The sequence below is a fragment of the Anopheles merus genome, chromosome 2R (assembly GCF_017562075.2).
Source record: "Anopheles merus strain MAF chromosome 2R, AmerM5.1, whole genome shotgun sequence".
NCBI classification, from domain to species: domain Eukaryota; kingdom Metazoa; phylum Arthropoda; class Insecta; order Diptera; family Culicidae; genus Anopheles; species Anopheles merus.
Window position 1 is genome coordinate 56,789,145 of NC_054082.1, and position 17,354 is coordinate 56,806,498.

The window sequence follows — 17,354 nt, forward strand, 5'->3', positions numbered from 1 at the left end:
CATACGGTAGTGGCAGTGTCGGTAGTGTCAAAACTGCACTAACCGCCCAAAGAAATGTCACATCGCGCTCGGAAGAACGAAATAAAAAAGTGTATCTTTTGTATATACGTTGCAACCGTTACATCCCCGCACGGTACCAATAGTATAACTTCATAGTACAGTACATACAGCGAACGCTAATCTATTGCGAAGGTATTCAATCACCTCTCACGACGTGTGTGACACGGGCTGCGGTATTCAAAATCATTTTAGAAACCAATTCGATTACGACTGAACGTGATGCGAAACGTAATCACTACCAATGAATACATCACTCTTTCGTCTCTCTAGGATTTTGTAACCCGAGGTTTTATGATTCGTGTAGTGTAATACGTTCTATGTACGGTACTAACATATTGTACTAGTAACGTTCGTGTTTTTTGCTCTACTCGTTTACCCCTAACTCAAGGGCAGAACTCAAACCAACTGTTTCAAACTGAGATAAAAATTGTGTAATTTTGCCTTTTTCGTGCCGCGTTTGTTTCAGCGTCTGCTACGCTGTGAGAGAACCGTTTCTTATTTCTCGTTCGCCTGTGCGCATTTTAATCAATTGTCAATCTACACCAGAACATCGTAACGCTAGGTCTGTTTTTTTGCAGCGATATCACTGTTCACATACATTGTTTCTTCTTCCGTTTCCAGACCAACACAAAAGAGCGCTGATTGATGGTTCATTTATTCGCTACATTGGGCCACAATACATAGAGGCTAGGAGAATTTGATCAACTAGCCAGTGGTTCAAACTGACTGGCTGGTTCAAAGCTCTGGTTTGCCTGTAAAGTTGATCGTTCTAGCTAACGTACACCATTAGGCGCACCGGAAGCGAAAAGTCATTACTGTCCTTTTTTATTTATCAATCGATACTTTTCCCAGATTCCAACAGACCCCTGATGGGTTCTTGCAACCTTGGTATTTCTTTTCGAACACTTTTTGGGCGTGCTCGTTTCAAATTCTTCGTTCCTCAGTTGTGCAGCTTTTTGTTCAGAGCTTAGAGCTGGCTAGAGCTTCACTAATATCATACCAAGGAACGTATCGTCGACGGCATGACACTGGCAGCAATTAAGAGGAAATTAAACGTCAATTCGTCGGCCTTTTAAGGTGCTGCTGTCAGGGTCCTTTTTTATCGCTTCCACTGGGATTGAGTGTGAGCCGTTTACAACCGCCAAAAAACTAGTGCAAGTTTGTTTGACCTACTTTCTGCAAAATGCCTTTGAAATCATTAGTATCAGACTTCCACTTTAAAATAATATTAAAGTTTCCGAAAACCAAGGGAAAGAGAGAGCAAGAGAGAGAGAGAGAGAGAGGAGAGAAGAGAGGAGAAGAAGCTACCAAACGACAAAACACATTTGGTCATACCTTGCCATCCAAAAGAGCTTACTTCCCCAATCCTGCCGTATAACATAGCGGGTGTGCTAACGTGGAATGGCGTTTGATTGATTAAAATACGGCATTGCGCTGCTCGATCGCGGCCCACAACTGCTTATCCCGCAGCCAGTTTAGAACGAACTGTGCAAAACTCGTTACTTCAAGTGTACATTTCAGAATGCGAGCATGTAGTAAAAGAAAGTTACAAAAGTAGGGAAAGGTCGATGAATTTATTGCGTGACACATTCGGTTTTGAGCTGTTTTTGAGAAAATCACATTCCACTTCATGTCAATGTTTACGGAAATTTTGTTATATTGTTGCGTTTTCTGACGCTACATTACAGCTCGGAAAATGTTTTGTTGTTTCATTCGAAGAAAAGCCAACACTATATATATATATATATATATATATATATATTTATTTAATAATTTAATATTTTATGACAATACAGCACGTTACACATATTTTAATGTCGTACAATCTATCGACTACTACGAAAGTTCTTATTCTCACAGCACTTTTTAGAAACAAATGGCGAGATACAACGCAAACCAAAACTTGCATACGATTCAAAGACAAAAGTGTTAAACTTTACTACGATACCTGCTTTACCCATGACCATCTTTCTGAGATAAACCAACAGCATCTTTCAGACATCATGGGCGAACCCAGAACAATCACGGAAACGGTGACAAATGGATTCAAATTGCACTCCTTACCTACGAAATTGGTAGTATATCATTTACGTGCCGGAGGGAAATTTATTTCTCTACTGACAGTATCGCCAATCGATGCCACTGTAACATATTCTCACATCGATTGCAAAATAACTTCGATAGAACGAATTAAGATAGATGGCTGAGAGCCACCAAAAATAAGTGCAAAAAATGAGTTACAATACGAGGTTAAATTGTTGTCATCAATTTTTATGGCGCAACACAGTCGCAAGCGGTTCGATTTTCACCACACCAACAAACAACAAACCAACAGTTAAAATGCAATTAAAGGTTCGATGAAACCTAGCCTAGCGCTCAACAGTTCAGCGCCTGTCAACGTCGACTTGTTAGATAGACGATTTGCGTGATATTTACAATAAAATGAAACAAAACTCGATGGCGCCCTACAAACAAGATCCGTGCTACGAATACGAACGGATCCCCTTTTGACGTCTCTTTGCAAGATGCTTTTACCGCGCATTTAAATGCTGAGGTGTTGCTCCTTGCTAGAAATGGAAGCTTCCGCAGATTACCTCATACCACATTTTGTGTAAAGAATAGAAGGAAGGCGAGTCATAAAAATAAGACGTACTTTCGTTTCTACTAATGGACCTCGGGGATGGAACCATACTTGTGTCCGGTCGCGAAAGTCACAATGCCGAAGGGAATCCAAATTATGACCCTCATTGATGTCAGAGATGATGATGATAAATTTTCTCCCAATAACGCTTGCCACTTTTAATCTCACAAACGTACCACCGGTATGGTAACTTTTTTTCGTTCTTTGTAAAAACATTCCCTAAGCCGAGGGGCTTTCGAAGTAAAATTTTCTCGACATAATTTCCTACTGTTTAGCAACACGGCAGCGTTATAGCGATATAGCGAACGTTTCACCACTTAGCTCAGTGCCGGAACCAGCACGAAAATTTGAGGAAGGAAAAATCTGACCACGATTTATGCGCTACCAGATAAACAAATTATCTTGTACGCTTTTCCTTTTCCCTAGGCCTCTAAGCCCATCTGTTGCTGGTATACTGACAGCGTTCCATTCGCAAGTTAATTGATGATAATTCTTTTTATTCATTCTACTTCTCTACTACATTAGCAAGATTTTTCAGCAGACGCAGATCGAGAAGGACCCTCAAACATGGGTTCAACGTTCGGTTAGGCTTTGGTGTTCTCGAGAAACAGAACGATTCCACCAACGATTCTTCTTTTCCTGCTCGACTCCGTTGATCCCTGCGCTATGAGAGTCCGTAAGAAGTGTGGTATCGAATAAATAATGGTAATGAAGCACTGATTGTAGCAAACAACCATGGAGGCGCCGGGTATAATTATTATGATTTCTGTGTACCGTGACTGTGTGAGCAGTGTTTACGAAATAACTTTTCGCCCATTCGATGCGAATTCCGAAGTGGAAGCAGCTAATTTTGCATACAAAACAGTTATAAAATTGGACAAATAAGCGTTGACAAATCGTTTCTTGTCCTTGAGGAAGTTTTCCATTTCGCGAAACATTAGTTGGTGTATCTAACAAGGCATCTAGAGACATATTAACTTTGTCTCACAGCCTACAACGACAGTTGGAATGTTTCACAGCACAAATTTAAGAGCTTGTTTGAAATGAGATCTTGCCAATTACAAAGCCAAAACGTATGAAATGCTCTACAATGCACATTAACTTCTTTTGCAATGAAAGATTATCTCGATATCACAGCATTATAAGTTTAAAAAATACGTTCGATTATGTTGATATTAAATGCTGTTCCATTTTATTTTTTTTTTTCAAAATTGATCTGATCAGCATTTACCGTTAATTACGATTTCTTTATGTTTATCTATCTTTCATAGCAATTTCAATTCAAGAGCTAGATTGAATAAATTTAATATCAGCAATCTTACATTTTTAATATTGATCAAATATATGTACTGGGAGTATACGAATGTGCGGAAAATAGACCAAATTAAATAAATGGAACATTGTGTATTGTGGTACAATAATCTCAGTTCATTTTTTTCAGCCAATTTTTATTGCGTCCAATATGATTCTGCACCTTCACTTGCATCCATCAACCAGAACAGAGCGTAAGGATTATGTGGAATTATAAAATCAAATTCATTCGGCATTACGTCGGATTTGAATCGCTATAGAACCAGTACCAGTGCTGCCTGACTTCAAATTGATTGAATTGGTTCAGCTTTGCTCAACATTTCGGTCGAGAATGAATGGTGGAAAAGAATGGGTGCAAATATTTGCCTCGCTGCCGTCGGGAACGCCAAATAACGGAAGCTGTCAAATCGAAAACCAAAAATCCAACCTTACCGTGCTTGTACTGGAAAGGTAGCCTAGTGTCCGGATATCGATGATATCGATGTCCATCCTGGCGGGAATTGGCTTCAAATGGGATGATGGCTTGTTTCAGCTCCCTGTACTGCTGCTGCTGCTGCTGCTGTTGCTCCTGTTTCTGTTATAACTTAGCCTCCAGATACGATTGGGGCTTCAGTTGCACACGCATACGAAACCACACCCTTAATCGAAATAGTACACCAAACACGATAGTACACGCTACCTTAGTTTAGGTGCAGATGCACAAGCGCGGCTTTCCGTTGCCCGTCGAACGGCGGAAAGTGCAATGTAATTGAATGCATTTTTTTCAAACTTGTTTAGCTATCATAATGATGTTTAATTTATCATACACGAAATACATTTACACTGTTGCACTTGAAATTAAAATTCACACACACTATTCGCACCAACTGGTTCACTGGTTTTCATGCTAAATAAATAAATGATCACAAAACGCGCTGTATAACAGCATTCAGTGCTAAGAAACGCTATTCCACTACAATATTAAAAGACAGCAATACAAGCCACATCGTTCTTTCTGGATAAAAATATCTATTCTTAATGATGTCATAAAATAAATTTCGAGTTATTTTCCGTGAGCTCTCCCTCGCTCTCAAATAACGCCATTTAACAATAGTAGATTCTACTAAAGATTAAAATAAAAATAGTTACTATGGAAATTATAACTTTGTCCCTTCTTTCGACACAATCCCGTAAGGCACAAACTTCACCAACACCGCACGTCCTATTCGGATGGTATTTTTGTTCGCGTTTTCGGGTTTTTTACGCTGAGCAGAACAACACAAGTTCGAACTTTGGCTTCCGGTTAAGGAATATTTACACTCGAACGAGTAAGCGCTTTTCTTTCTTGATAGAGCCGATGGTTCCGTAAGTTTACGCCACCAGTAACCCTTAACGGGTTACTTTCGGGCAGGACACCCGACGCGGTGATTGAAGCGATTGTGATGATTCGAGAAGCAGCAGTTGTATGAGGAAACCACCGGAGAAAATTATTTTTTTAGTACACTTTTCCAACTCTGCTGCCTAGGCATCACGAGACTTGATGTCGAATGGAAATCACTTTCTTTCACTCGCCCGTGCACCGCTCCCGTGGACATGGTTTTTGCGATTTAGGAAATTGCATTTTGCCACATCGAGTCAGAACCATGTGCTGTTGATGGAAAAGTTGTGCTTTCTTTCCTCGATGTTCGATCACACGAAAGATTTGCTTGTTTCAGACAACTCTTTTTTGTGTGCACTAGTAATATATTATTTTACCATTCACTGGGTGTTGCTCCCGGAACATAAGTTGTTTTTACGGTTCTTATAACGTTTGTGTGCGACAGTCACGACCAAGTTTATCAGAAATCCGTGGATCGTTAGAGCATGGTTGGGTTTTGTTTTTCACTTAACTGGAGCAACACCGATGAAAAAGAATTGATTTGAAGTCTTCCGAGAACGTTGACGGTGATGGATCAACGAAAAAGGGGTAAAGAATTCACTGGTAAAGAATTTACTGGAAATAATAATTTTATGATGAGTTTTTTGCCACGACCGACGGAATGTGTGCTGCTCTGTGGAAAACAACCGTTGCACTATTTGTTCCGTTTCCAGGGCAGCTGCTAGCAGATTCGCTACCCATTGTAAGTAGCTATTTTTCTCAGTGCATTGAATGAATGATCAAATTTTCATTTCGTGAGAAGCAACCACTTATATCGTCCCACAATCAATCCCTTCTAACCCCCGGCTTCGATAGAATACAACGCTTATAATTTGGACGCACTATTCAAATAGCTACACACGCATAGTTATGGAGTGCTAATACTGGCGGATAGAGGCATTATCAGACGGATCAATCCCTCTAGCCGGCCACAAACAAACCGACACGTGGGCACGCAACAGAGTCTCATCTTTTATTCACAAGCTGCCAAGATTACAATCACCAGCCCTTCCCGCGCAAAGTTTCGCACTAGCAACATTCGCTAGGACTTATGTGCTAGCTTCTCCATTAACGTTTCACCATTACACGTTGCCCAGTTCCGAGCTTATGACATCAACGTCCACCGAAGAATCGCATTCGCTCGTTGTATTGGTGGTGCTGGCCTGTTGGTTTGTTTTAATGCCACATTTGCTTCGCCACGCCAGAGGGCTTCCTGTGAATCGTGACACTTGTGTTTATAGCTTAGACTAGTCGCTTGCTCCACTTGGTGTTTTGCATCACTCCTTACGAGGTAAGCACTGGATTTGCATGTGCAGCAATACGTAAAAATAAATTATTTTCAGAATTCACAAACAACTAAGACGATGATCGATGCTGCTATCCATTCATTTGCTTTCGGCTCACCCACTGCACAGTCCTCTTTGAACTTCCGGTTAGTCAGGATGCTTGCAGATATGCATACCGTAGCATTGGCACAACCATTACCACATATACATTAAATCACTACAGTTAAGGCTCTGCAATCGATCCTGGATCGTTACCATTACAGCCAGTAACATCGTCAACCGAAAGCTCGCTAGAAACTGACGAAGGACTTGTTTCGTGTGACATGTGCGATGGGGAACTGACTCCAGCAGCTTTCCTCGGCTTCGTCTTTTGAAGCATTCGGCTTTTTCTCTGCTTTTCTGTACTAGCCGTCTAGTTACTTCGTGAAAATTTCGGAATAATGAATACATGTATAAAGAAGAAGCATTCCAAAAATAAAGAACGAATTTAGTAGCATCAGCTGTGACAAGATGTAAGGAAAAGTTCAAATTACCTACAGTGGCAATAAAGAGCGAGAAATGAATGCAATCATGAACCAAAATGAGGGGAAAGTGAACCTTTCCGGAGCGCGCCATTTTTGGCGGTAAGCGGTTTATGTAAAGATGTATGTAAATTTAGTAAGTTTAGTTGCTATCATGTTTATAGTGTTTTATAATAAGCCATACGTTCATTTGTGCAGGTAAATGTCTTCCATTGTATTTTTAAAGACTTTGTTATACAGTGAAATATTTAAAATTGTATTCGTTCAGAATGAATTTGAGTAATGATTTATTACATACATAATTAAAATGTTTACGTAATATTTCTTTAATATTTACCAACATTTAACTATTATAAAAGTTATCAAATTATGTTAAAAGTTGCGCTGTGATTAGCCCCCCCCCCCCTCCCACCATTTACATTAAAATCTTTCAAGCACAGCAAGTTTGTAGTTTGAGTCTCTTCAATCAATGCTCTATCGTAGCTTGCATATTAATTACTTCTGTTAGAATGTACAATGAAGAATAATTCATCGTACACCATTCTACTCTTCGAAGTTGTTACACAACCATTGAATTAATACCTCTTCTTGGTTTGGCACGTTGCATACATGCTCTTACCTTCATCGTAGCTGTTGTAGCGGACCCATTTCATGTTCTATGTTCAAGCTCTTGTACGAGTATATCATTTGTTAAGATGCTTCGAGTTGGTCGCACAGATGTTAATCGTTTCGTCACACATGGAGGTGTCATTATTAATTGCCAATCTCATGACACAGCGAGTGCATAGTTTTTTTTTTTGTAGAATTTCCTTCGCATAATGTTGACTACAATAATAACAATCAACAATACTATATAGAATACTACAATAAAAACTTTTATGTGAGTTTTTATAGGATTTTTTTTCTGTAGTTCTGTAAATGTTGAAGAGCAACTTTTTAATTTAAAAATAAGAAATAACAAGATAAATGAGAAAAAACACTAATGCACTCACAGAAGCTTTTAAGCTTCATTTCACATAACTTGCACAATCATTATGGCTGAAACTTGCAGATTTTGTTCATTAATTTTTCAACACCATCCGAAAAGTAGAAACTATGTTACAAGGGGAAATTACTCGTATTTATATTTACTTACAACATTTTTGAGTGCATAGAAACAATACTATCACCGCCTGGCTACACGAGGTGAAATAAACAGCGAAATGAACTATTTGATAGGTGAAATATCTTAGATACAGCTAAAAGGTTGGGGGAGATACAACATCCGCTTTCAAAATTCACTTTAAAAGAATATTTTCTTACGCAGAACATTCGCTTATTGGAAGAAATGGTAAATTATTGATTGAAAATGACGAAATACTTGATATAAGGATTTTACGAAATACTTAATGGATTTTGTTACGATTTTCTACACGTTATTTGTTTAAATTGCACATCAGCTGGTTGCTGTGATCCGTTATCTGACAGATATTCCACCTGTCAAATAGTTCATTTCGCTGTATATTTCACCTCGTGTAGCCGCACGGTCAGGATTTGGTATGTATTATTTATGAATAAAAACATGAGAAACGGTTCAGAAAGGCCGTATTGTTTAAATGCTTTATTATTTATATTTGTCTAGAATAACACAACCACCATAATGGATCTAGGCCAGCTATCGGCAAAGTACGGCTCGCGAGCCGCATGCAGCCGCATGACGTGGGGAGAGTGGGTACTGGCACTGAACTTGCTGTAGGGAGATTGAACAGTAAACTTGAAATGCTGTCGGGCCCCTACGATAATCTGTTACAGGATCAATTTTTTTTGCTGGTGGGGGGGGCGGGCAAATGATTCGCCGGCCTCGGGGCTTCCGGGGCCTTTGTCGCTAGTACTTTGTCTATACGGCATACATGTAATACTTACGGCATACTATAGTCTAGCGATCTACGGGGCCCCTAAATCGGCGGGGCCCCAGGCGACCGCCTAGTCCGCCTACCGTTAGATCTGCCACTGTTTATATGTTTAAAACGAATTTTAAAAATCAACGTCAAAAGTCGTGAAAATGTATTAAGCGGGGTAAAATTATCTTGGTTTGGGGCAAAATGGTCTTACACGAAATGTCAAAACACATCAAAACCAAGGGTCAAAATGGATGGACCCCAACATTGGACTTTAGGCTTTGGTTTAAGCTCTTGCAACTTGGTAGAATTGTGAGAGTATAAATTTCAGTTAAATATTAAAGTGATTGCTGCATAATTTAGTAAAATGCTTTAATATTTCAATTATTCCCGAGTTGTCAATAATTTTTCTTGTCGATAATAGCATACATACAATACAGTTTTATTTATATAAAGCTAGTATATTGTAGCGATATTTGCGTATACCACAGCCTCATGGAGCTCAACATACCGACCATTTTGCCCCAAGCTGGAACGACCAACTTTAAAAACTTTACATTAAAATAAAATGGGTACTTTTTAACATAAACCATAGATCCACATCATGTGCCTGGATAGACATTCTTTTTTCTCTAATTATTTGTTAAATTCTCACAAAAGCTTATTTTCGAGACGGTAAAAATTTCATCGTTTTTAGCAGACATTTTATTTGCTACTTTATTCACTTATTTTGAAATCTAAGGTTATGAAACTTTCATGGTAGGCTTTAAACATTGTATTTGAAGTTTTTCAATAATAAGAAGTCATTACAAACGTGTTTATTTGCCAAAAAGCAGGTGACCATTTCGCCACACCTAACCATTTTGCCCCAGGTCCCCTTACATCTATATATATTTCATGAAACTTTCACACAATTTTGCTCTGGGCTTAACAATTTGCAATTTGCAATTTTCGGACGCAAAGTTTGCCGGCCGCTGATCTAGGCTAATGTATTATTGAGCTTAGCTGTCTATTGATTTACTCATTGTTTTGTAAAGCAAAATATGTATTTGTAGAACACAAACTTTATTTATTTGCAACTGTTTTGCGGGCAAATGTGTTGTAATAGTTATAACGAAACTCACATGCTATATAACATTAGCATATACTACAATAATAACATAAATAATATTCTTCTTCTTGTTTGGCACAACAACCGTTGTCGGTTAAGGCATGCCTGTACCTCTAGTAGGCTTGGCTTTCAGTGACTTATTGATTACCATACCAAGATAGTCAGTACTACGTACTGGAGCACGGTCCATTCAGGACTTGTACCCATGACGAGCATGCTGTTAAGTCGTACGAGTTGCCGACTGTACCACGAGATCGGCTCGATGAGCACAACATACATAATATTGATCATCAGTATTTTTAACTGTTGGTTCCCAATATGAAACGTAATGTACTTTCTACTTTATTTCACTTTGTTCACGTCTTAATTTAAAATTACCTTACTTTTAAAAGAAGCTTTATTACTGGACTGTTCAATAATAGTCGTTCAGAAATGACAATCTTTACTTTTTCAACATTATCTTGTTCAATCGTACTAATGAATGATACAGTTTACATTAACATTTTTTTTATAACGTAACGAAAATAGCTCACCGCATGACTGTTTTTTAATGTAATAACCTTTATTGGACACCTCGTACACAAAACAACAAGACAACCATATGCTACGAGTCCAACGACGTATATGTGTTCTCCTTTGCTTCTATAGTGCATGATGTAGCTTTTGTCCATCAGAAACGGGTTCTGAATTCGTATAAAAACATCAGGTCAGCTTGTCTGCTAACTTTTCAAGAATTTTATCAAATGTTTGGCGGCAAACATAACTCTACTTCTACTTGACCAATATTATCTGACATCTTCCATCTCCGATCGCGCCTATCGCGTGTTCATGTTTTGGTGAGAAATGAGCAAAGGAAGATAAATGTCTTCGTTTGCGGATCTCCGCAGTCCAACAGCTATTCAGTACAGGTGCGTACATTGGAAACGATTCAACGTGAAACGATACGTATATTGCGCAAACGCTTTCCGGTTAACATGGGGGCATATCCAACACAAACTCGGTGGGGTGGAACCATTCTGATTGCGATAGTGCTTGTGTTAATTATCTCAGTGCGAATATCCAGTGCAGCGGATTCAATTTGTGAGCGTATCGACTTCAACGACATAAATACATGGAAGGTGCAACAGTGTTCTGGGTCGCCTCGCGAGATATTTCGCCTAAGAACATACGCTTCGTCACCCTTGTTTCGCCCGTTTCGTGAACGCATTACCTATTTCCTCTCAAACGATGTGCGCGGTATTAGCTGTACGGAATCGATTAACAGTTTCTATATGAACGCTTTCACGGAGATACGCATGATCTATCAGCTAATGTTTAGAAATCCTTGCCTGTTGACCCTGATGGTATACGATTTAGATGTAATGGATCAGTTTGGAGAGCCACTTCTGGCTCAAAATTGGACAACCCGTGCGCAAACATCTACGTGGAGTTTGTTTGTAGGAAAGGTGGAACGTGAAATACGCCGTGCGAGAATACAGCTTCAAGCTGATATGAGTGCAGATGGAGAGTTGGCAATAGAGTACATAACAGTGTTCAATCCTCTCGTGCTGGAAGAATTTTGTATGGTATTGGATGAATTTTACACAACGACAGAGACGACAAGCAGGCCTACCACTAGGACTACATCGATTCCGTACACGACTACTAGGCGAACTAGAAGTACCACAACATCCACAACAACCACTACCCTGCCGTACACTACTACCACAACTCAAACAACTACTACTTCTCCTGCGACGACTACTTCTAGTACTACTACACCTACGACCACTTCTACAACAACTACTACTACCACACCTACCACCACTACTACTACCACAACTGCTACTACCACACCAACTACTACTACCTCATTCAATACATCTACTACTACTACCACGACCACTACTACTACCACGCCTACTACTACTACTGCCACACCTACTACTACTACTACCACATCTACAACTACCAGTACATTACCTTCAACCACTTCAACAAGCCCTATTATCACTACCACGACGTCTACTGCAATGATGCCTACTACAACTACTATTGCAGCATCTACTGCTACCACGGCTACGCTACCAACTCTTTCTACAACTATTACAAGACCTCTCACAACAATCGCTTCTACAACTACCTTTCGATCTTCTTTACCTACTACCACTTATATAATTACTTCTTCTACTAGTAATACATCGCCTACCACAACTATAACTTCTAGTGCTATATCTTCCACTAATGCTGTGCCCATTCCATCTGAAACGACTACTGTTTCTAAAACAACAAACACAACTTCATACACTTCCTTAAGTACATTAACTGTAATGCCAACGACATCTTCCACCACTACTGTTCCTACAACATTTTCGATAAAAACATCTGCTATCTCATCAACACCAATTACATTTTTCACAACAACAACCGATATGACCGATTCACCATATACCACACAATCTACTATACACACAACGGAATCTGTGAGTACTGCTAAGTCGGAGTCACCTGATAGTACAACCATTTCTGTGATGAATACAACAACAAGAAGACGCCGTACTACTACTACCACCACGTTCAAAACACCAACCATATCTAGCACCTATACAAGCATTCCTGATTTTAATGGAACGACTGCTGAAAATAGTGTCCCATCACAAAGTCCAATAATAAGCACCCCCAGCAGTAGTTCGTCCACTGTACACTCACCCAGTACAACCGTAGCATCTAGCAACTCAAATCTTCCACCTGTACCACCGACACAAACTACCTCAGTGCTGTCCACGACCGAAATATCTACGCAAGCTACACCATGGGATCGTTCTACCACTACAGAAATGCACTCCTCCAGCACTACTGATATTTCTGGAACAGAGCCTATGGTGAAGGTACCAAATGCATCCTATGCGCTATGGATAGCATTAAGTGGTGTGTTTATCGTTCTATTTATCATTGCATCGGCCATCGCTTTATATATCTACGTATCGGGGGTAGAAATTCACAATGCACTTGGTAGTATTGGCCACTTTTTCACCTGTAGCAACAAACTCAGCCGCTCGGCGAACGATGATGACCCTTACGGCACGATGCAGCCAAATAATTTTGACCCATTCGATGCCTATTACAACCAACAGCTACAACAGCAACTGAAGAATAGACTACGTCCCAAACACAACAGTGTAAGCAGTATCAGTAACAACAGCAGCAAAGCAATCCGCCAAAAGTATCCCAAATTTAACGTAGATCCCTATCGGCATGCGACAATGGAGGAAACAGCTAATGAATCATCTTTTGATGCGCCCCGCTTCGAGCTGATGGACGATATCGACGTTATCAAATACAAAAACAGGCTAAATAAACTTTAGACATAGTCAAAACTATATTTTTCAGTTTATCACAATGATGGGAACAAAAGGCAATACATCAGTATCTTATCGACGTTAAACGATGGCAGCATTCTTTTAGCACTCAAGACTAGGTGATTCTAAAATACATGTATGGGTTTGTCAGTATGCATTCATAACAGCGGGCTTGCACCTACCATTTCAGAATGTTTGACCAACACATCAAGATGCATTCACTTTCAATGGCTCCTTTGAACTGCCGGGGTTGAAACCAACAACACATCACAAGCAACGAAACAGCTTCCTAACGAAGAGCTTCACTCGTTCTGCGCCTGTCCGTCCGAACCATGCTTACTAATGGGGAATGGTGTTCATTTCTACCTCATGTGAGAATTCATGCGAAACACATACTTTGCGCAATAGTTACTTCGTTGGAGCGAGCATTGCACGAATCCACTGATGTGTACTAAAAGCCACCTACGTCGAAAATTAGCGTCAGTAAACAGACTTTGATTGTTTCTCTTCCTAGATGTCACCACACGAAAATGCAAATATACTGACATTGAATTAATCTCCTGCGAACATTGATTATTGTCACGTATGGATTGAAAAAGAGTGTCATAACAATAAAGTAAATCTTTTATATTCACCAAGAAACGCAAGATTAATTAGAGTGTATTCTGTATTCCCATGAAAATCGCCATAGCAATCTAATTATTTTCTCTCATGACATACATGCTACGAGTTGCTCTAAAATTATCTTCATCGTAAGTGTTGTTATGTCATCAATTTCTACGCCGGCCCGGTAAAAGCTACGATACCACACTCACCATCAATCGCTCCTTAACATTGATTCATTAATTAGTGGTCACTGTGACGATGGTGAAATGAAGTAGCATACGCCAAACTGTTAAACGCATAAGGTCATTTCGCTGATAGCACTAATGGTGCTATTATGTGAGGTTCGGTTCGGTACCGGTTAGAAGCCAGAATGATGAGTTTTACTCAAGAGCACTAAACTCGACTATTCATACCAAAACTTTAATACCTCTTTCTAAGTGTGGTTTACAGCAGCAGCAGCATCTTCCAATTGACAGAGAACAGCGTTTCGGCATGAACATATCGGCCAATAAATGTTCAACAAATTAAAGTACAAGAACTTTTAACCCACTCATTATAAAAAAAATGCATGAAAATCGCTGAATTTAAGAGATATAAACAAAACAAATTCAAAAAAGAAAAACTTTTTATAACAATTTAAACTACTGAAGTATCGTAAAGGGATATATCATTTTAGCCGAAAGTATATCAAGCCACCACAAGACATAAATTCATGCGTAGGGCAATCAATCCCCTTGGATTCAGCTTAATTAAAAGGACTGGTAGTGAAAGTTACAACCAACAAAAAACATTGCCATACAATGGTACAAAAAAGATTGCCATACTTCAAACTCGTAAAATATTCCGGCATAGAAGATTCGCAAACTACCTACCGTAGGCGAAAAGGATAAACTTTGCCAAGTATTATAGAAACTTTTACCGGGACAACGACACGGAAGGTAGACGCGTTGAAACAACTTAAATTATGAACGATGCACATTTTACCCGAGAGATACTCTAATTACAGTCGGTTATAGTTTGAATGACATTACGAATAGGCGATCTTCATTCTCTTCTTCCTGGAACGGACCGATGTACATACTTTTCTTAACTTTTGCCAAGATTTTCGTTGGCTATCATGCTAAATGATATCTGTATAGATTTAATAAAGAACTGCCTACTACTACTTATTCCATCAGGCTCTTTGAGTGCTGTAAAAAGAAAAAAACAAGATGAATTGTATTTCACTTCAGCTAAACAACTCGTATGATTGAATTCTCTTCACCAGTTTGAGGTAAAACAGAAAATAATCTTTGATTCATTCTTGCTGTTCTTGATTCACATTTTTCTTGTTATCGTCCACAATCAAAAGTTCTTAGTAAATTTTACGAATTGTAGTTGTTTTGCTTAGAAAACTAAATTAAAACATTCTACGCTGGTACAAACGGTAGAATATTTGTTATTTCTTTACTTTCATTTATTTTATTTTTTTACAGACTTGAAAGAAGTTCACGAAGAAGGATTTGTTGTATTCTAGTTGATTTTTCAACGACTGTTTACAAATTCTTGCATTCCATTCTAAATGGAATTACCAACTGATGGCATTTGTTGGAAGAATGTGTGTTATTGCTGAGTTAATTGTAGCATGAGATATTCATGTACCATCCTGCAAATTTGATTCAAATTTTGATTGCATTAGATGACTAACAAGGAGACAAATATTTGACGAAAGATTATAAAGGTATTTTTAGCCATGCGAATTAAATAAAGACCTATCACATATGAATCGAGGGTCAGATCTTACATAGTTAAATTCGATACATTTCAATTGATAGTTAAAAAAACTGACATTTCAAATCGCGTTTGATGTTAGTTTGTTGATCGAATGAATTTCATAGCAAAATGACTTATAATAAAACGGCAATGAACACGTTCCCCTGCATCCTTTGCTTCTAGCTCTTTCTTATTAAAACTAAAATAATCCTCTCGGCAATCATTCCTATATTTTAAGGTCTAACAAAGTAAAGGCTACATCCTTGTTCGGTCTTGCAAAATTCTTTATATGTCATATTTAGATCAATTGGTAATTTGTTCATTATTTTGATAACTCGTCTGTAAAATAGTCTTATCGAATGTATGATTTAGTTATACCATATTATATTTATAGGGGGTGATTTAGAAGTTTTGTAGATCGATAGTCTACACAGTTCCCCTTCCACCATCTCCGCCCCCCGTCTGCAATTAAAGTAAACTTATCAATCTCCCAACAACAAGCTGGGTGCAAGTAACATTCCCCTCCCCCTCCTACAGGGAGCTTCAAATCGTTTTACCGGCTAGGGCCTCTGGTACCCTAAATTCGCCACCGAGTACATCCCTAATAGGTTCTTTAAATGATTTTTTAGTTCTATTATTAGAAAAGTACAGTGAAATCGTATATTTGCGTTGTTTAATGCTAATAGACGTCGAGCGACATTGTCTTGCGTGACATAAAGTAGCTCAATTTTGCTTCATCCGGTACAGCTGAGTTATGTTTGTTTATCAGCGAGGATAATGTCAAACTCTAATAAAGTATAACTCTTTTTTAACCTATTTCGCTTATGTTTATAAACAAAAAATAGGCAGATTGGATGGGTTAATTGAGCTTCTTTAAACTACGCGATGTGTAACTTATCATTGCAATTCATCGAAAACTCATCATATTTCAACAAGAGCTAGCGCGAGACAATAGTGGGCTTCGTTTATTTGCACGGTTATCTTGCACTGATGTTGTGTTTTGACAAATTTTGCAAAAGATGCGCTGTTGTCTATATATAAGGCGACCGACCTAAGTTTGTCAAGAAGATACTACGCAATGATCCGAAAAATATTCTTAATATAAAATTGATGATGGTTCATGAAGACAAGAAGTAATCAAAATTCTGTGATTAGGCAGTGGTTAGAGATAATATGAAGACAGAATTTCTACCTATGATTGACAAACATAAACATTAGCTAAATAATATGTTTGATAGTTTATTATTTGAAGTACTACATTTTGAAGACTTATGTTTTTTTTATTAGACTTCATTAATACATTCTTATGCCTGTTTTTTTCTTAACATATTAACTTTTTTCACAACAAAGTGCTAATTTGTGAAGAAAGAAAACCTAGAAAGTACTCTATAACTTGTGCTGATAATTTTCTGACGGTTGTGATAAAACATAAAAACATTGTTCATACAACCACTT

The 17,354-nt window shown here is 38.5% G+C and overlaps 1 protein-coding gene across 1 annotated transcript; it reads left to right on the forward strand.

Annotated features, from left to right (window-relative positions):
• Window positions 1-11,106: 11,106 nt before the first annotated feature.
• On the forward strand, window positions 11,107-14,174 carry LOC121589925 (mucin-2-like). Its single transcript, XM_041909195.1, has 2 exons — window positions 11,107-13,660; window positions 13,732-14,174. The coding sequence occupies exon 1, from the start codon at window positions 11,178-11,180 to the stop codon at window positions 13,545-13,547; it is 2,370 nt and encodes a 789-aa protein (XP_041765129.1). The 5' UTR covers window positions 11,107-11,177; the 3' UTR covers window positions 13,548-13,660; window positions 13,732-14,174.
• Window positions 14,175-17,354: the final 3,180 nt, after the last annotated feature.